We start from the raw sequence: 20,482 nt of genomic DNA on the forward strand, positions 1-20,482 counted from the left end.
TATATAACCTAACAGATAAATTAAGCAGCATTTAAATACATTTAAATAAAACCTCAATGATAACTCCATTCATAGTGGACCAAATAAGCAGCATTAAACTAAAAACCTTGCAGATAATTCAGTGGATAAAATAAGCAATTTTTTAATATAAAATTAAGAAATAAAACCTTGACGATAACTCAGTGGATAAAAAGAAATATGCTGACTTAAAGATAATTCAAAGTAGATGAGCAAGGAAAAAAAAACATTGCTAAATTAATTGTAGATAAAACATATGACTTGAAATTGAAGATAATTCATAGAGGACAAAATAAGCAACTTTTTTCTTTTTTTTTTTTTAGAAATAAAATCTTGAAGATAACTCAATGGATAAAAACATGCTACCTTAAAGATAATTCAAAGTAGAAGAAATAAGCAGGAAAAACAACAATTAATTGTAGATAAAATACACAACGAATTGAAATTGAAGACAATTCATAGTGGATAAAGTAAGCAGCATTTAAAAAAAAAAATAAAAATACAATAATAATTCATTGGAGAACAATGCAGTTTGGATACAGCCCGTCAAAATAGACTGAGCATTCTTGAACTGTGGCATGCAAATCAAACCAGTAACCCCCTACAAGAATGGCTGATGAGATGAAACACATACCTCCCATTCTACCCATGCCACCAAATCCCATTCCATCCATTCCTATGGAGAAAATGCTTTCATGGATAGGGGAGGGGAGTGACGGTCAGTGAGTGCGTACAAGAGGAAACATTCCAAAAAGATCAACATGCGACATGCTGTTACCTCCTGGTCCCATGTTGCCCATCCCACCCCGGTTGAGCTGGGTAGCGTCGATGGGTTGACCGCCGGGTCCCAGACCGAGACCAACACCGCTCAGACCACCTGCATGAGACGGTGGGAACTGGTTTAGAGAAGTAACTAGCCAACTGCAAGATTTATGGTTGATGGTCCATACAGCAAGCGTGAATATGAAATCATCACTTACGAGGAAGTGCTGGAGGACGGTCTGGGGGAGCAAAGTCACCTTTGGGAAGAGATTTCTCATCCTGAAAAGATGTGAAGGGGTGGATTTTGAGGAGTTTAAAATCATATTGCCAATGTACCGCTAAACTATAGAAGCTTGTTTCCGCCAAAGTATAAAAATTAAGAGGTTATTGTGACTTTCTTTATTATTGACTGAAGACTTTTCGCAATTAAGAAAAAAAAAGAAAAGAAAAAGATTTGCAAGAAACTTAAAATTGCAAGTTTATCTGAAGATATATTCTGAGTAGGGATATGCCGGTATCAAAGTTTCATGATGCGATTAATTGCTAATGCTTTTCTCACGATATACGGTATTATCACGATATTGAAATTTTGTTTAAAAAAAAGTGCTGTCATAATACAGTATAACAGGTTTAATAACTTTTTTCTTATAACAAAAAATAACTGAACATTTAAATGCAATAAAGCAATACAGAAAAATGTATAAAGTTAAAAGTTTTACACAGATTAAAGTGCAAAAGAACTATAAAGACCAATAGGTATCCCTTTACAATAAGACCTCATTAGTTAACCTTAGTTAATGCATTAACATTCACAATGAGCAATAGCTACATTTGCTACAGAAGTTATTAATCTGTTTAAAAAATACAAGTCTTAGTTCATGTTAGCTCATTAAATAACAGTTGCAACTTTTGATTTTAACAACGTGTTATTAAATATTGTAATACCTAAGATTAATGAATGTTCAGAAGAATTTTTCATTGGCAGTTTATGCTAACTAATGAATTAACTAATGAAGCCCTAATGTAAAGTGTGACCGAACAATAAAGAATCAAAACACTTTCAAACAATATCTAGGGCATGTTGTTCACGCAGCATACAGCGGTGTTGTGCATTTTGACCAGTTGATGAGAAAAGTATTCTTAAAATGCATAAATTCTGAATGATTTGTAATATATAATTATTCACGGTATTTAGAAGTGCCCACGATAACAATATCGTGCATATTCATTACCGTGATACACCGCACTACCGAATACCGGCACAAGTCTAATTCTGAGAAGTCTGAATTAAGATGCAACTGCAAGAAAACAAAACGACTGCAAGATGTAAACTTGTAAAATGCAAAAAGTCACAATTTTATTTTTTTTATTCTGCAGCAGAAACAAGCTTCCATGCTAAACCCATGTGATTACTTACCAGTTTGACGTGCATGACCCTGTTGAAGAGAAGCTGTCCGTTGAACATGGCTAACATCCATTAAGGAAAAACTTAAAAGCACTGCACATTTTAAATAGTATTAACTTCATTACAAACAACGTCACATATCAAAAGCTACTGTGAAGGATACAGACTGCTTGAACGGCCTCAATGGGCATCTCAAATGTGACCGTTCCCATTCCCCTGCTTTTCCCGTCTTTATCCTCCAGGATATCTGCACGCACAACCGCTCCAGCCATTCCAAACACCTCCTTGAGCTTCTTCCATCCAACCTTGTAGTCCAGCTGTGCAGAGACACAGCATATGAAAAGTCAGTGGTCAAGTTTGAAAATATGGGACATATGGTTACAGAGTGGTTTCAAAGTCTTACATTGGCCACAAAAATGGTGCTTCCGATTTTTCCAGCCTGGAGTCCATGGATGATCTCGTTGGGAATGTTGGGGTTGTTCATGAGACTGGGAGGGATGTTGACCATTGAAGGACCACCAGGCCCCGGGCCCATCCCCATGCCCATTCCTCCACCCATGCCTCCTCCCATTCCTCCACCCATGCCTGGGGGTCCACCACCACCACCACCACCACTCCCCCCGTGAGCACGATTAGTTTCACGCTGGGCAATCACTCCATCTGGATCCTTGGAGAAGCACAAAGAGGATTGTTTATAACAGGCCACTTTAATACATTCAACATCAAGTATTCACATTTATGATGATTTTGCTGGCAGAATAAAATACCACAATGATTTTAACATGCTTTTGTCAAGACTATTTTTACAATCGTTTCAATACTAAAAATTTTACATTAAAACTGTTAAAATAGTTGTCTATAATTCATATTCAAACATTAAAAACAATGTGGAAGGATACAATTTATTCCATGGATTTTTAGCTCTAACTAGGGATGTCAACGATTAATCGGTGATCGATTAATTGTCGATAAGAGATGCAATCGATTAAAGCTATCGATGGTCGATTAAGTCGTTTAATTTTGGGCGTGAATGTAGGCTATATGGGCTCGAACGGCATCCAAAAGCATGGTCGCGATGTAACATTTTCCAGCTAACCAATTATTCCTCTAATAAAAGCTTTTATTCCACACTTGTCATAATCAGAGCTTATAATTTGTAAATAAATAATTACTGGATTCAAAACAGCAATTAAAAGGCGCTGTGACCGACACTTGTTTTCCCGGAGCATTCAATGATGTCACTAAACGGTGATGCCACAACTAAGAGCATCGTTCATATAAGAATTCCTTTGTACCTGTATCGGTGCGGTTGTATTACAAGAGTTCATCTTGATTTTATTTTCATGATTTTACTTAATTTTGTTTTTATACGTTTATTGTATGTCTGCAGCAACATGTAGTCCATAACAATTTTCCTCTTGAGGACAATAAAGTATACTACTCTACTCTCTATATGCGAATGCGTGTAAAGTACAAGCCTAGTTTACATTATAAATTATAGTTTAACATTCAAATACATTACGAATATGGAAACATTTGGATTTGTGCCGAATGAGACGTGAGCAATAAGCTCCAAATACATCTAGCCAAACCCGCGCTCGCTCTGTCTCGTATGCACGCAAGCATGCACCGTCACGATCTAATGCACTGTAAATGCCGGATTTTTAAAAACATGGGTTTTTTTTTGAGTAACTTTTGCACATCCTGTCATGCACAGACGCATATGTCTGCATAGACGCATTTTGCAGCATTAAGGTTAACGATTAATTGATCAATTGATCGTTAATTTAAACGATGATCGATCATGGAAATGATCGAAAATTGACATCCCTAGCTCTAACATAACAAAACTTCAAGTAAAAACAAGTAAAAAGTGTATACCTTCACACTTTAATATTTTGGTATCATTTAACATTTTTATATGAATTATATACACCAGAAACATATTAATGTAATATTTTTAACATTCAAAAGTTGAAAAAAAAAAAAAAAAAAAAGTGACTATGATTGTAAAAAGGAGATTTACAAAACTTAAATAAAACATGCATTTAAATCATTATGGTGTAAAGACAGACTATTTCTACAATCGGGTCAGTGTTTCCAATAGTCTTGACTGAAGCATAAATATATTCATAAAATTGAAAAATATAAAATAAAAAGCAACTTAATATTTTAATGTCCACTGATATAAGTTACTTAATATTCCTATTTTAAAAATGGTGTGGAAGAATACCATGATTTTTTTGTTCTTATGGTAAACTTAAAATCAGCTTGGCTTGAAATAGACATGGAAAAATGCATAGAAATGTAATGTCGCAAATAGACTGGGGAAAAATTTTTTTTTTTTTATCTATATTCACCCAGATGTTATTCATCTGAGAGATGGCACAAAAGAGACGAATGAGTAAAGATCAATGGGCTGAATGATACTTACGCACAACCCTTTGTTCAGTCAGCACACCAGCCAGGATGAACAAACAAAACAAGAATGAGAGAGACAATTAGACAAAAGAAATCCGGTAGAAATCACTGACAACTGACTCAGGAAAAATACTTCAGACACACTAAATTGATAAAGAATATTCATATAATACTTCTCTGTGGTGTTCACTTAGTGCATAACGGTTACATAATTACATTCAAACTCAAAATGACTGACAGGATTAATTGACGACCAGAATACACAACCGGCCTTCAGTTCCAATTACTCGTTCAGGCTCCATTTCTGTTGTTATCCCACTAGTGGAGTCGCTCAACAAATCATTGATGCCATGTTATCCATATTTAGTAATGAGAATCGCAGTGCAAAAAATACTACCTCTTAAACACACGAGAACCAGAATGACTATATTGCTGGGAAACGATCCCTGCGGTTCCACTCAGAGTCGGCGTCCATTTTTGTTCAAATGCCACCCAAGACGACACATTTTGAACTCTCAACCCAGTCCTGAACATCCCACATTAAAATCTAAGAGTACATGTAAGAACTCAAGCGGACAAATGGAGGTTCGTCTCTTGCACTTACCCTTGATTTGCCTTCTCCGTCCATTAAGTGTTCCACGTACGTTACCTCACCCACTACAAATCAGATTCCAGACGACACACACCAAGGGGAGAGAAGCCGAGAGAACAATTGGGGTTTAGAGCAGACACAAACGGGGGGACGGTGAGAATGAGCTCGGCCTGCGAGTCCAGAGCCTCCTCCCCCAGCACCTCAGCAGCACAAATTCTGGTACAGGTCTACAAGCAGCAAGCTGTAAAATGTGTTCAGGAAAACTTCTTAAGCTGTCCTTGCTGGGAACCTCAACATCCAAGACTGACCAAAAGGATTTGACCTCCCGAGCCATCGAAATTGGAAGGATTGTCAACTATGGCCTTTGTTGGACGTCAAAGAACCTTTTCTGATAAAGTTAACAAGTCTTCGGCTACCTCCAAAACATTCGACACACCTAAACCTTGGCGTTAGTGCAAAAAAAAAAAAAACAGTTACTAAATAAAAATAGCTAAACCTATATTATAAAAAAAAATGGTTTGAAGTTACAGAAACCGAAACCTCGTCCACCTGGAACCAACTTGGCTTCCCCACTAAACAATTGGCATTGAGACTCTTGAATTTTATCGAATAGCCAAACCAGCTCCAACAAGTCCCGTTGGATGAACACTCAAGAATAGAATTAGATGCTGACGAGACTGCAAACCCAAACAAGGTCTAGTCTGTTTGTCAAAAACTACCTCGAAGAACCACCTGGCATTTCTCCAGCAAGAACGTCTGTCCATAAGATAAAACAAGGACCAGCTTAAGAAGCTGCTTTACTCTGTAGACCTGTACCCCCAGAAATCAATCACATCCATTTTTTAAGGGCACAATAATGAAGATCTGCTGCAACAACATTCACTCTGGCATTCACCTAAAAAAGAAAATGCAATTTAATTCTACAAGCAACAATTTCCACATGAAATTCCCCATGCGTGCGAATCATTAGGCATGGAGGGGCTACTACACATGGATAGGGAAAAATGTTACCACTCATAGGTTGTTCTGAAATACTAACCAGCAGGTAAGGGTAAAAACTAAACTTTCTCCAAAGCCAAAGAGACCGATTAATGGCATCAGATTCATATGAATGGATTAAACTGTTTTATGTGTACATGCAATTCCCACAGTTTTAAAGTGCCATCCACCTACATTAGCAATCTTGAATTATTAATCGTTTTCCACAACTGCCTTTTTTCCCCTCGAGACACTTTTCGAACAGCCTTTTTCCAAAAGACCACTTCCCCATGATGGGATGTTTATCCTCTGACCTAAAGCAACTGTGTAGGTGGCCACCTTCAGAACCCCCAGAACTAAAAGTAAAGCTCCATGGCTCTAACCTAACCTAGGATGTACAACTAAACATCACAAAAACGTACCTTTCTCCTTCATGAGATCTTTCAGAGTTTGCCATTTAACATCATAGGGAATGTTGCTGACAAACACACGGTATCTCTTGTTGGGGTTTCCGTAAGGTTCAAACCGTCCCCCGCCACCACGCTTCTGGGGCCTCTCCTTTCTTGACTCATGGTTGGACTTGCCATTCACTGCATTTCTGTATGGAAAGAAAAATGAGCAATTCGATAAATGTTTTCTCAACAAAAAAAGAAAATCATGCAACCAACCTCATGAGACAAAACTACATTTAGCTTGGTTTTCCATTTATGTTTAACGCAGTTTGAATTTTCTTTAACCCTGTTACCAAAATTTTGGATGTTTCTAAATACAGTTTAAACACCTTCTAGCAATAAAATGTATTTAAATAAGAATAAATAACAGGATTGAAAACGCAGCATAAATTACCGACAGTCACTCTAGACAGTTTGAGACCAAATGTTTTTGTAGTTACTGAATTTTTTCCCCTAACAATAACTTGGGTAACAGGGTTGCGTTTGCGGCTATAGAAATGGTGGAAACTGTTGCAAACCATTAAATGTTATATTTCTAGTCAATTTCTTTTTTAATTTAATATGACACTATATTAAACAAATTAGCATTTTTAAAATAAAAAGTACTAAACTATTCTGCATAATTCAGTTTAATTTTCTATTTATGTTTGGCAGAGTTTGACTTTTCTTCAACCCCGTTACCAAACCTTAGGATATCTAAATACAATTTAAAAACCTAATCTGTGACTTTATTTTCTAGCAGTAAAATTAATTAAAAAAATAAATAAAAATATATATATATATATAACAGGGTTGAGAATTTTCAGCATAAATTAGAAAGTCACTCCAGCCATTTCGACAGTTTTTGCAGTTACTGAAAAAAAGAAAAGAAAAGCGTGTTTTATCTTTTTTCTATCAATCACTTGGGTGACAGGGTTGAGCTTGCAGCAACAAATGGTGTAAACTGTTGCAAACCGTTAAATTTTTAGTTGCGAATTTAATACATACAAAACTATTTTAAATTGAACAAATTTAAGCTTTTATATATTGTAAGTACTAAAAACAACATTGTTTTGCTTAAGTGTTTTTTATTAAATGTTAACATCTAAAACAAGCACTTCATGTCAACTAAGGGCAACAAACTAGGCCGCACCAAACAAAGGACACTCATCTTGCTTGTTACGTAACAAAAAGTCGTTCATATCTCGTCTACATGCTTTATTTCGTGTATTAAGCACATTTCTTGCATGAGATTTCCTTAACTCGTTTCTTCCCATTGTGAATCCAACGACTCTTTGTTTCATCAGGATATGAACCAAACAGACGAGTTTGTCCTTTAACGCTGATATTTTACTGCAACCTACTTATTATGAAAAGCGCGCTATGCATCCAAAACATTCCGTACCTACAATTGTTTTAAAGATATAAAAAGCAAAACATGGAGTAAAAAGGCATGCAGCTATAGCGTTACCCTTGTTGTTTCTCTGGCTTCTCTGATTTAACGTCGGTCGACATTTTGCCTTCAGATGTTCGCTGTCCTCCTCCTTTATCAGATTAAACTGCTCTAACCCACTCAGACTAGGTCTAGATACAGACAAACACGAGTTTAAGGTCGTAAAAACAATGAGGGTCGCTGCTCAGTTGTGTTGTTGTTGTTCCGTTGTCGCCACAACAGCAAAAAATGTTCAGTCTGGAGTCCTTCGTCTGGTGAAATGGCGGCGACACAGAAAAGGCGAAGCTGATATTGGACGCGAAGAGATGCATGATGGGAAACCGCGTGTGACGCATTCTAGTTTAAAACTCTCAGGTGACCAGTTCACATAAAATATCTTAGATTCACCGTAGTTGTTTTTTTTAAATGTATCATATTAGGACATTGATAGTTAGATTTTTTAATACAGGCCTAAAAGATTTAAAGCTTTTTGTTTTCTGAAGGTCTATGAAAATCCAAAAAAATACGAAAATTACGTTAGTTTGACATTCTAAACAAAGAGCCTAGTAATCAAACCAAACGAACATTTGTTTACAAAAAAGATGCGACTGTCCCCTCATTTCCACCACACTGAACAATTTTACTCCTAATAATGTATTTTCATTCTAATATTTGTGTATCAAAGAGACGGTGTCAGTTAAAAGTCTGAGGTGAAATGCGTGAGGAAAACAAAGAAAAGTCAATGTAAATATCACTTATTTTTCCATTCAAGCTGTAATTTTCTCACATTACACGAAACGTGTGGAAAATGATTCCTTATGTATTTTGTATAGCCTACATGTAGGCCTAATTATGGCCTATGCTAATTATGAAATTAAAAAGGGCATGAAAAGGGTTGCCACGTTTTTCTAAAAATGTTTGAAAATCACATAATGCTATTAAACAGTATATAATTCAATATGTAGTGGAAATTACACTTTGGTGGGAAATTTCATGACACATAAAAACTTTTGGACAGAGTTGTTTTAACTATTTGAATTGCAATTCAGCTCATTTTATTTAAAATCATCCTTTTTTTCAAATTCTAATTCAACATCCTGTGGGGCTTTTTAATTTCATGTGAACATAATATTAAATGCTATGAAAGCCCACATGATGGAATAAAAAACAATTATAAAGGTAATTGTAACTTATCTCACAATTCAGACTGTTTCTCATAATTCTGAAAGAGAAAAAAACTCAAGAATTCTGACCTTTTTTTTTTTTTACATCCCACAATTTTCTGACTTCTCAGAATTGCGGGTTTATATCTCAGATCCCAGTCAGAATTGTTTACATTTATTTATTTTTCTTTATTCTGTGCTGAAAATAGGCTTCCATAAAATGCAGAGCATAAAATGGTTTGTAGCCCAAAAGAGTGATTTTAAGCTATTTCTGAAATTGTGCAACCCCTCAGAAATCTCTCGAAAGAACAACAGCACAGTTACCAGGTCCAGAGCATCGTTTTTAATTTGCTTTGCACACTTTTCTTGGCTGATTTCAAGCACCAACATATTTTGGTGAGGATGTTACAGACATCTTTCTCTTAGCCACTGCACAACATAAACATTGTAGTATTTCAAAAGGTCAGTGATAAAAATCCTGTGCTCGATGAACAACTGAAAACAAAAAAAACAGAAGCCAAATGATACATACAGTATGAATACATTAAAACACACACTGGCAAAATTAGAGCTATTTCAACGGAATCAACAAACTATGCGAACATGTGTACAATTAAGTTCAGATTTGGAAATGCCTCCTTTTTGAAACTGCAACAAAAGATAACCCCCCCACCCAGAAATTTACAACTGAAAAATTTCCATGATAAATTAGTGAAAGTGCCATTGTATTTAAACAAGAAAGCATGCACTGAAGGAACAGATAAGTTCGGTTTTATTAACATCATCATTTGAGCTGCTGAACTGCTCTTGCAGTGTTGCATATTGTGGCCAGCTCATTGGCATCCACTGCATGTTAAAAACACAAAATAAACAAAACTATGAGTTCAACATTGTGTCCAACTCTTATGTCCTTCATATGCAACATCTACATCTATGTATATATCATACATGTATTGTTAAGGTTATAGGTAAGAATTTCATTGTAATATTTTAGAAATTGCACTCTCGATGTATTACCCAACATTGCAAAATAACCAAGGAATGGCCCAAAAAATGAATAAAGCAGGTGGAAGCACAACAACGAGACAGCATTCCTCAAGTTAGCATTAAGCTGGTAAAGTTGCCTATCATTGGTGATCCAACACCACTAGTGGTTTGAGATGATGGTTCAAATCAGCACAAAAGAGCAACTTCTTTCCAGAAAAACACTGAGCAATGGGAAAGATGATGATTTTGATGATGGATTATTCCTAAAACTCTTCAAAAATATCAAAATAATTATTATTAACAAATAATGGCATCATATTTAGTGCATCTATTGCACAACTTTTCCCCCTTAAATTAAAGAATCCATTTAGAGAGGAAAAACGTTTTTCTCCCATCTTCCAAAGCGAAATTAGCTCATGGGAGATGGGGGGGGGGGTGAATTTGAGGGGAAAATCCTTTTGCATGTTTGAATATCCAACTACAGAAGCACCTTTTGGTTTCAAACTCGCTCGTTTGAGGCACTGAACATCGTCAGTGCCGCTCCGACCGCGTGAACTACAAGCGTCTAAGCGCAAGCCAATCAGCTGCGTCCTTTCAAAAAAGTGGTCAGCAAATAATCGAGACATTCATGGGCCTGTCTGCTCCACACACACACATACTGAACCCTGGACCTACAGCACACAACACTTCTTAATAACAGAGACATCAGTTTATCTATACATTTACAATTGAGATGCATCAGAATTTACAATAAAATAATTAGTGGACCTACATATCTTAGGTAGCTCATTTTATTAGCCTTAAAAGAACAGTTCAGCCACAAATAAAATTCTGTCATTATTTATTCACCTTCATGTTATTCCAAATTCACATGCTGTTTTTTTTTGTTGTTGTTTTGTTTTCCTCCAATAGATGCTTTTTTCCATTACGGGATAAAAAAATAAAGGTAATTGCAACTTTTTATCTTACAATTCTTTAAGATAAAAAACCTAACCCTAATCTCACAATTTTGACTTTTCTCAGAATTCTTAGTTTACAATTTACAATTTTCATTTTCTTTCCTCAGAATTCTGAGTTTAGAATCTTGCAATTCTGTTTTTTTTCTGCCACAGAATATAAAATAAAAAAGGTGACTGCAACTTTATCTCACAATTCTGGCTTTTTTTCCACCTAATTGCGAGTTAACACCTCACAACTTTTCTGAATTTCTCAGAATTGTGAGGTAGTCCTGTATGATTCACAAAATGAGCAAGGTGCATCGAGAGAAAAAAAAAAGATTTATTTTTTGAACAATACCAGCAGCATTTGTGAAGTGGAGAAGTGAAAGTGAACTGAAAAAAGTAATACTGTTTATTGAATACTTGCTGGTATTGTTCAAAAAAATAGAATTGTGAGATACACTTAAAACTATCGGATGGACTTGTAAAAGAGCACAAAAGAACCACTTTCATTGCGATCTTGAAGCTTGACAGAGAAGATCACTACAAACTGTCGTTGTACACCTTCCAGAAATTATTCACCAAAATTGTTCTATGATTAAAATAACAGCAGTCAAGTTTGGACTGGAGTGACATTACGGTGAATAAATAATGACATTTTCATTGTCAGGTGAACAATTCCCTAAGTGCACTTCACCGCCAAAAGTTTGCGCAAATCGCACACTTTCAGACCTAGATCTTCTACAGCAAGTGCATAAGGCGCAAAAAGTCCACATAAAGAGTGGCAAATGTGCAATTATTACGATTCTGCATATCCCAAAGAACCATTCCCACACTTTCAGATGGTACGTAACAGTAGGGAATGAAAAGATCTGATGAATGGTGTTCTGCAGATTCTTCTTGCACCAATACGACACACATCTAAAAGAAGCCTTTGCTTAAATACTGTAGAGTCATTCATGGATGACGGTTTCATTACTGGTCTGGCAATGATGTTTAGCTATACGATTACTTCTTCCTCTGCGGCTTGACCTGCATCTTCCACAAAGTAAACTGCTACAAAATCCCAAGTATGCCTTCCACAACCTCGGCCATTTGATACCTTCTAAACAGCACAAATAGGCAGAGCTTACAAAATGCATACTGTAAACACACATACACATTTGTCTTCAAACACCAAAAACACGAAGGAAAAAAAAAATATATATTTTGAAAATGATTCTGAACTGTAGAGGTCTGTTTGCATCTGCACTTACCACAACATAAAGTTGCCACATATTTGCATCCCAAAAACGTATACGTATCTACATTTGTTCAGCTCACATCTAGGCTACGTTGTCAGAAAGTGCTACGAATTTAGAATCCCCGCATGTTGTTTTACATTGTTCGGAGACCATTCGGTTCGGAAAAACAGCCCACAGCAGAATCATGACAATGGCGGCGTGTTATTGCACTCTCTTTTCTCGCTCCGGATGAGCTTGAGCGTCCTCTACGCCGCAGCAGATATACATCAGCCTCCACATTCATTGCTCAGGCATATGGCCCTGTAATACCCATGTGGATCGAAGCTTAGAGCTTACTTGTTAACTTAGTGTGTATATATTTATATATTTATATCTTGACTAAATTGTATAGGAGCCACAAGAACTAAGTTCGCTTAGGTGCGACTCCGTCGGGTTCAGATGGAAAGTACTTGAAGGTAGGCGAGTAGAAAAACGATATATCGAAAACGAAAGAAAGGTTTGGTTTTAAGCTTCAGCAGCCATATGTACTTGAGTCATAATCCCTCGCCACTGTGCTCAAAGGAATCGTCTATACACATAAATTAGTTTTCCGATTGTTTCAAATACAATGCATACTGAACAGTATGGGGCCTCAGCCTGGCTGCTCAAGCCCCAGATAAATAAAAGGTGTCTTTAAACAACACACTCATAAAGGCTCCAAAAAAAAAACATTAAAAGAGAAAAAATGTAAATAAAATAAATGAAGTGCTCACATATTTAGATAAAAAGGATTAAATAGAAAATAATGCATCCATAATGCCACGGCTCTAGTTGACGACGCTGCGTCAAGAACATGTAGCACGCTAATACCACCGCGATCGGGCCCTGTTCCCCTGCACCACGTCTCTCATACTATGGTCTCGTCTGCTGTCTTTTTCAGCAGCTTTGTGGAAAGCAAGGAATGCTGGGTAGAGTGTGCACCCTTGGTGTCAGGAATGAGCAAGCGGACTTTCTGATTGGTTCGTCTCCACTCGGAGTACAACTGACAGTGGTAGCGGAATGAGACCTGCAAAACAAGGACACTTTTTCACACTTTTGATTAAAGGACCAGGTCCTAAAGATTAAAATGATGAATTTCATGAAAAATATATCTGGGTGACATTTCACGCCAAAATGAGAAGAAAAAGTATGAAAGTATGATTAAAAAAAATTACAGGAACATTCTCTCCACTCTCCAACTGTCATTACCGGAATATAATGAGAATCATCCTGTCAGGACACAAAGATTTTTTTTTTGCATTAAAATCAGCATAAATTAAAGGTGTTACAAGAAATATTATAGCATAAAATAGTAAAAAGTTTACATTTTGTATGAATTACAGCAATGAGAAAGTTTTTTCTGCATTATGGTAATAAGAATGAGTTTTTTGCATTGTGGTAATGAGTATGGGATTTTTTTGCATTATGATAATGAAAATTGTATTTCTTTTAACTACAATAATGAGGGTTTTTTTTTCATATTAATGAGAATTTATTTTTCATTGCATTAATAAAAACCTGATTTTTTTGTATTGCAGTAATGGGAAAGATTCTTATGCATTACGGTGATGAGAACAGGATCTTTTTACCGCTGCAGAAAGGAGGAACATTTACACTGTAAAGTAGTGGTTACTGTGTTAGAAGCAAAAAAATAAAAAAGACATGTTTTTGCATTATGGAGAAGAGAACAAGATATTTTTCATTGCACAATAAAAACGATTTCTTTGTATTATGGTAATGAGGACAAGTTTTTTTGCATTTTGGTAAAGACAACGAGATACTTTTGGCATTGCAGTACAACAAGATTTCTTTTTGTATTCTTTGCCTTTTAAAACATATTTTACACAATTAACAGAAAGCATTATTTCTTTTACTTCCTTTTGGGGTGAAATATGACCCAGACATGTTCAGATAAGTCTTCCCCCAAAATGAATGTCAACATTCTGCTTTAGAATAAAAATGTCAATGTAATCTGCATTTAATTGGATGTAATACACTACCAGTGTCCAGAGGACGTAGATGGTGAAGAGTGCGATGGTCAGAGCGATGAGGCCGACTGCCTCCAGGCGACTGTTGAAGTGCAGGTGGTCCTGTGCACCCCGTAGACACAGCCAGCCTGAGATGGCTGCAAGGGGTGTTATAAACAGGAAGCACACCATGTCACAGAAGAGGGTGCGCTTCTCATTCCGGGGGCCCGGGTCCCTGAGCCACTATTGAAAGATGATGTGAGGTTTACTGATGATGTATAGATAGACAGTTTGCCCAATACCAATAATTATATGTTATGACCAATAACCAATATCATGGTCGACATTCTTTGTAAAGACCAGTGTGAAAAATATTTTACCACTTTTTAACTTAATTCGTTATCAATATTGGGTCCACAAGTGCTATTCAAAGGTAAAGTAACTTATTTAAATGTATTGTTTGGATAATTTTTCAACTGAGAAATGTGAACCTAATCAATTAGACATGACAAAACTGAGATGGAAATAGATAAATTCAAAAGAACAGAAATATACAGCATAAATAATGGCAGCAGTAATGATAACACCGCCCTGCATCATATTTGCTGAATATGAAATCCAATATTTGTTTCTTTTGATTATGATATGTAATACAAATGCATTTGCATTTCATAGCATTTTTGCTTTCAACAACCATTTGTTAGGTGAAGAAGTCTCGTATTATCCCGTAATCATCAAAAAAACTGCCTTAAAAGACATGATTTCTACCTTCCTGTGCCAGGTTACAGCTATATGTTCAATTCTTAGCCGATTTTTTGTATTAATGATTCTGAAGACATTATGTGATGGAGAGACCTTAAAGTTGTCTTCCATCACTGTTTTTACTGTGTTCTTATTCTTTTTGGTTCATTTGTTATAATATTTACGGGGGTTTGCTCGTTTGTATTTCCTGATCTAACTGGGTGGGCGCGGCAAGAAGAGGTGCAAACTTGAGGAGAAGCACTCATGTTAGCTAATTTATGGAAATATTTGTGCAAATATGTTTGATTTATCCGTCCTCTTTTTAATGGTATTAATTGTATTTATCTACTTAACTCTTGTTCCCAATTGTCATGTATAAATCATATTGTGAGACAAGAGTTTATTTTATAAAACAAAGTATGGTCAAATTTGTAAGAGTGGGAAAAATGTGTATTTAAGATGGTAGAAGGAAAGAGGCGGACAGAATAGGAACCGTTCTTTTGCATCTTCTGGAGCACAAAATTATTGTCTTGATGAGTATCCACATAAACAGTCAGTTATGTCTTAATTTGTATCTTTGTATCTAATGTCTCTGAGATAATATGAATAGTCGAGGAGTTTGAGAGTTATAAGTGAAGTGGGAAAAAAGTATGGGGGTGAGTTTCATATAGTGCTGAGTGGCTTCTGCATTTCTTTGCTATGCATTATAGTTGTATGAGTCTTAAAGACACAGTTTAGCCAAAAATGGAAATCCTGTCATCACATATTTCACCTCATCACCATCATCTTTTGTGTTCTGCAGAAGAAAGAAAGCCACACAGGTTTGAAACAACATGAGGGTGAATAAATAACGACAGTTTGTTTTCATGTGTAACATATGATGTATGCAATTATAACAATAATTTAAAAAATGTAAAATATATTACTATTGTGCATAACTTCAAAACAAATTTGTATTAAATTATCTAAATTATCTTTATTTATCTCTAATAAAGTGTTAACAAAAATATTCTTATTTAATTATATGTATTTAGTATAGATAAATCCTGGCATAAATTAACTTTAGCCTCTTAGGACAAAAAAAAGTTCAAAGTTCCAACATTTTTAACATTCCAAAAATGTTTAAAATGTCACTTCCACCACAAAATGCTGAGAACACAACTTACAATATGATGGAAATCTTAAACTAGTAACCCCCCTGAGGGTGAAACCCTAGAACCGCCCCTGCTGAAATCCCTGCAGGAATAAATATTTAATCTATGAATGTGGAGGCAAAACTAAATGTAAGGGTAAGAAGAGGTAGAAATTGAAAAAGCTCTTTAACATAACAATTGCACGTTACCACTTTTTACAGTGGGAGGTAAACGCTTAACATAAAAGTTTTCGCATTGCGTTCATATGCTGAGTTTGATCTTTTAATATCACTAATGCATAAGCCACATTAAGTGTAAAAATATCCACTCCGATTACGGTGCTGTTGTCTTAGAAGTATAGTGTTTATGGCAAGTGAAATGTGAGAGAAAATTGACTTTCCCTGGTTGTTGTTTTAGAACATTAAGTCACGTTGAGAGTTTTTCACACGCTTTTCCACTCCACTGCACTACCTTTGCGTCTTCTGCAGTGTCTCGCACTGGGTGTCTCGCATTTCAGTGTATCATGCATACGGCTTTCCAGAAACGCAGTGCTCAAGTCAAAAGTAGTTTAAAAGTTTGAAAACTTTTTTTTCTATGTTCCGCTAAATGTTCTGTTTGATTTGTGAATGCCTTTTAGAATGTATTTATATACAAAAATATATTTCAAATCATGTAAAACTTGAGAAAATTGTAGCGCTCCAAACAGGAAAAAATAGGTCAACGTCTGCTTGCTTGCTCGTGTCCATCTGCTTTTAATTCACATGCACTTTGCACTTTTTGCACAATGCAATTCTTAAAATAAAAAAATATGTTTTTGTAAACCTTTCCAGTCTTGAGTGGATCAGTGTGCGGTTAGCCACCCTCTTGTTCATTTTCAAATCATGTATGCACAGTATGTATGCATATACTGCATTGTCTGTGTGTATATACTGTATATACACATACACGATTTGAAAAATATCTTTGGGAAATCAGATGCATTAATAATATGTTTGATAATAAAATGTTTTATTGTTTCAGTCTAATTACCATGTATTTATAGCTCAGTGCATTTTATAAAAAAGCACAGGTCAAAGATGAAAACAGGTTTTCAAGCATCAAAACAATAAAAGTTTAATACAGCTTTACATTTTTTAATGCAATAGAATGTGTCCTGTTTAACTTTATTTTTTCTGCTAAAAAATTATAACTATTAAATATTTTTACCACAATTTACAGAAGTGACCAACTAAAATGTAATTCAGTGTAACAATAGTTTATTTACCAAAAAATCATGTCAGGCATATTTAGAACCAGAATCATTAGATGACATTAAAAGATCATTTTAAATCTTTATCAATCTTTGCCACGATCCTTCAAACCACTAGCTTTTATCCATTTGTCAGCAAGAAGTTTTTCAGCATTTAAAATATTACAATAGTTTGTAAGATCACTTTTTCTTTTATATATTTTAATAAGTATAGAATAATTAATTAATACATTATCCCCCGGTTTCACAGACAAGGCTTAAGCCTAGTCCCAGACTAAAATGTCAGTCTGAGCTGTTTCAACTGAAAGAAACTTGCACTGATTGATCTTAAAATATATCAATGACTTTGCTTTGTCTCAAGAGGGACACCATTAATGTTTTTTTGTAAGGCAGGTCAGTGTTTCCCCTAGGTTTACAACTTTTTTTTGGGGGTGGGGGATACGGGTTCCGTTTTTTTTTTTTTTAATGGTTAAATTACATTTTATTAATCAAAAAGAATGTCGAATTAATTAAAATCATGAAACTTAAACAATTTAACATCAATTTATTAAAAGTTTAACAAATATTACATGTTTAGGGCCCTATGAACTTTTATTTTGACGGGTTGCCGTGAATACCTTTACATTTCTGTGTGTATATGATATGAGGATAGTTTTACTCAAATGAAACGGTCAAATGCTCATGAAGTGACTCTCAGAGCAGTTCTGGAGATGTTGTTCATGTGTTTATGTCCTCATTAGTGAGACGGCAGATGTTAATATCACCGCAAGCGTCACGAGTGTTTCAGTACGAGTAGTAAACAAAACCGCGCGTCTGTGCCATTCATTAACACAGAGTCACGCAGAATTCATATTTAAATATGAATCATTTTGCGGCTTAATATGTACAAATACTAGTGGGAGTGGGCTCACTTGTGTGTGTGCGTGCATCGGGCGGAACTCCGCTGTGCGTGATACAGAGAGCGCGACCATAACGTAGAGACCGAAATGACATGCCGTCGTGTAAATAAGATAAATAACATAAGGCTATTTAGTTTGCTTAATAAAAGAACAAGGTATATACCTGTTCTATGAAAGGTAACTTTAAATTACTTCTGTTGTGATCCGGCGCTATAGAGAAAATATAATTAAATACAATTAACTTGATCTTCAAGGGGGGGGCAGGCCGCCCCCCTAATATAATAGCAGGGGAAACGCTGCAGGTTTATAAAAATTACTTAAATGTCCTAATTGAACTATGGCCTAATCCTGTCTTAGTCTAAGCCCTGTCTGTGAAACCAGGCCTAAATATTCTATTCTATTAATTTGTTGAATTTTTACATAAATATATGTTTCGCTGAATGACATTATATTAACATTATATCAACCACATTTTTGACATTTTATTTTCACAAAAGTTATTTAAAGCATTAAAGTGGACACTTGCATTTACTTTGCTTTCTATGTATATGAAATCACTTATATACATTTAATTTGATACAGATGTCTTGTCTTTGACCCATATATAATAAATTATGCCATATAAGCGCACACGCAAGTAAATGTACAATGGCAAACCGAGGCGGAGCTATGCAGACGAGGCTAAAGGCATTAAACTTTGTTACCTCTGTGAGGGGTCGGGGCCGGCGCTCAATGGTAAACTCAGTGTGGCACAGCTCACAGTAGCTGGTGTTAGAGGAGGACAGCCATTTCTCCAGGCAGCTCTTGTGGACCGTGCCCAATGTGCCGGTGCAGTCACATGGGGAGAGAAGCCCCTCGCTGTTGCACACGTCTTGACCCTCGTGGCAGATCCGACAAATTGGCCGATCACTAACAGAGAGGGGAGTTAACAGCTTTATCTTTAGGCCACTGAAATGCACATCATGTGGAATTCAAGTCAAAACCTTTTTAATATTCCACAAAATTAAAAAAGATTTGTCTACCTCTGGGTGCCCAGGGCTTTGATAACAGTAGATAGTAGACGTCCATCCTTGGCCGTGACCTGGGTGACGTACTGGGCCCGGCGGTTTTCAGCATCCTCCACGGTTTTTGACAGGGCAGCGTTGCCAGTGCAGTCGCACAGGGAGCCTGGGAGGTGGCAACACTCCCCTGTGGTCATTTCGGGGCCGTCCAGGAGGGCGGGGGGCAGGGGAGCACCGGGGGGAATCAGGGAGCAGCCTCGCTCCCACACCTCAAGTCACAAAGACCCTACCACTGCAGAGGGAGGGTGGGGGGCAGGGGAGCACCGGGGGGAAACAGGGAGCAGCCTCGCTCCCACACCTCAAGTCACAAAGACCCTACCACTGCAGAGAGGAGGAACATTTACAACAGTTACAATAGGGAAATTTCGACAGCAAAAATGGTCAGTTGTCTATTAGCAATAATGTAGCAATGTATGAAGCGCCACTCAGACAGAAGTCACTTTCAAACTGCAAATACCAGATGCAAATAATGTGTGGTACATAATGTGGATTCCTACTGAAATTATGCAAAAATTCGCCAGATAAGAGTAAATGTGTCAAAGTGTAAATCACTTTTTTTCTGTGAGAGGAATATTGTGTGTTCAATACAAGTTCAAACAACAGCATTAGTGGCATAATGTTGATTACCACAAAAAAGTCATTTCAACATTTCCCTCCACTGAGACACTTAAAACAGAAGTGCATGTGGCCAAAAGATAAACTAAACTAAGGTAAGACTCACTGTTTTAATAGTACACAAAAAAGCATAGTGTAAAAAAAACTCTAACATTTGAGTAAAGTTACATCCAATTTTACAACCCTGTTGCCTTGACAATTTTGTAAACCCTAAAATGACCTTAAAAAAATTATGATTTAAATTTAAGTGCTTTAATAAATCATAAGCTTCACATTTCTGCTTTTAAATCATCCAAAAATTGGCCCCATTTACTTCCATTGTAAGTTCCTTACTGTAAGTTTGATTTTTGCTTTGTCTTTTTTTATTATTATAATTATTTTTCAAGTCAAAACAGTATGCATTAGAGCTTAATTTGTAATTTTATATA

The 20,482-nt window shown here is 36.1% G+C and overlaps 2 protein-coding genes across 2 annotated transcripts in view; both read right to left on the reverse strand.

Annotated features, from left to right (window-relative positions):
- Nucleotides 1-8,361, reverse strand: part of LOC107655178 (heterogeneous nuclear ribonucleoprotein M-like) — a 10,369-nt gene extending 2,008 nt beyond the window's left edge. The window contains exons 1-9 of the mRNA XM_016442601.1: nucleotides 8,079-8,361; nucleotides 6,599-6,774; nucleotides 5,157-5,263; nucleotides 2,589-2,912; nucleotides 2,349-2,502; nucleotides 2,198-2,247; nucleotides 999-1,059; nucleotides 797-895; nucleotides 653-694 (exon numbers count right to left, since the gene is read on the reverse strand). Of these exons, the coding sequence (XP_016298087.1) occupies nucleotides 653-694; nucleotides 797-895; nucleotides 999-1,059; nucleotides 2,198-2,247; nucleotides 2,349-2,502; nucleotides 2,589-2,912; nucleotides 5,157-5,263; nucleotides 6,599-6,774; nucleotides 8,079-8,122 (1,057 nt within the window). The 5' untranslated portion in view covers nucleotides 8,123-8,361. The remainder of the gene's footprint in view (nucleotides 1-652; nucleotides 695-796; nucleotides 896-998; nucleotides 1,060-2,197; nucleotides 2,248-2,348; nucleotides 2,503-2,588; nucleotides 2,913-5,156; nucleotides 5,264-6,598; nucleotides 6,775-8,078) is intronic.
- Nucleotides 8,362-11,298: 2,937 nt separating this feature from the next.
- march2 (membrane-associated ring finger (C3HC4) 2) overlaps nucleotides 11,299-20,482 on the reverse strand; it is a 10,674-nt gene continuing 1,490 nt past the window's right edge. Inside the window, exons 2-6 of the mRNA XM_016442696.1 lie at nucleotides 19,696-19,760; nucleotides 19,401-19,606; nucleotides 19,083-19,287; nucleotides 14,390-14,599; nucleotides 11,299-13,416 (exon numbers count right to left, since the gene is read on the reverse strand). Of these exons, the coding sequence (XP_016298182.1) occupies nucleotides 13,258-13,416; nucleotides 14,390-14,599; nucleotides 19,083-19,287; nucleotides 19,401-19,576 (750 nt within the window). The 5' untranslated portion in view covers nucleotides 19,577-19,606; nucleotides 19,696-19,760 and the 3' untranslated portion in view covers nucleotides 11,299-13,257. The remainder of the gene's footprint in view (nucleotides 13,417-14,389; nucleotides 14,600-19,082; nucleotides 19,288-19,400; nucleotides 19,607-19,695; nucleotides 19,761-20,482) is intronic.

The sequence above is a fragment of the Sinocyclocheilus anshuiensis genome, unplaced genomic scaffold (genome assembly GCF_001515605.1).
Source record: "Sinocyclocheilus anshuiensis isolate Anshui unplaced genomic scaffold, SAMN03320099.WGS_v1.1 scaffold735, whole genome shotgun sequence".
NCBI classification, from domain to species: domain Eukaryota; kingdom Metazoa; phylum Chordata; class Actinopteri; order Cypriniformes; family Cyprinidae; genus Sinocyclocheilus; species Sinocyclocheilus anshuiensis.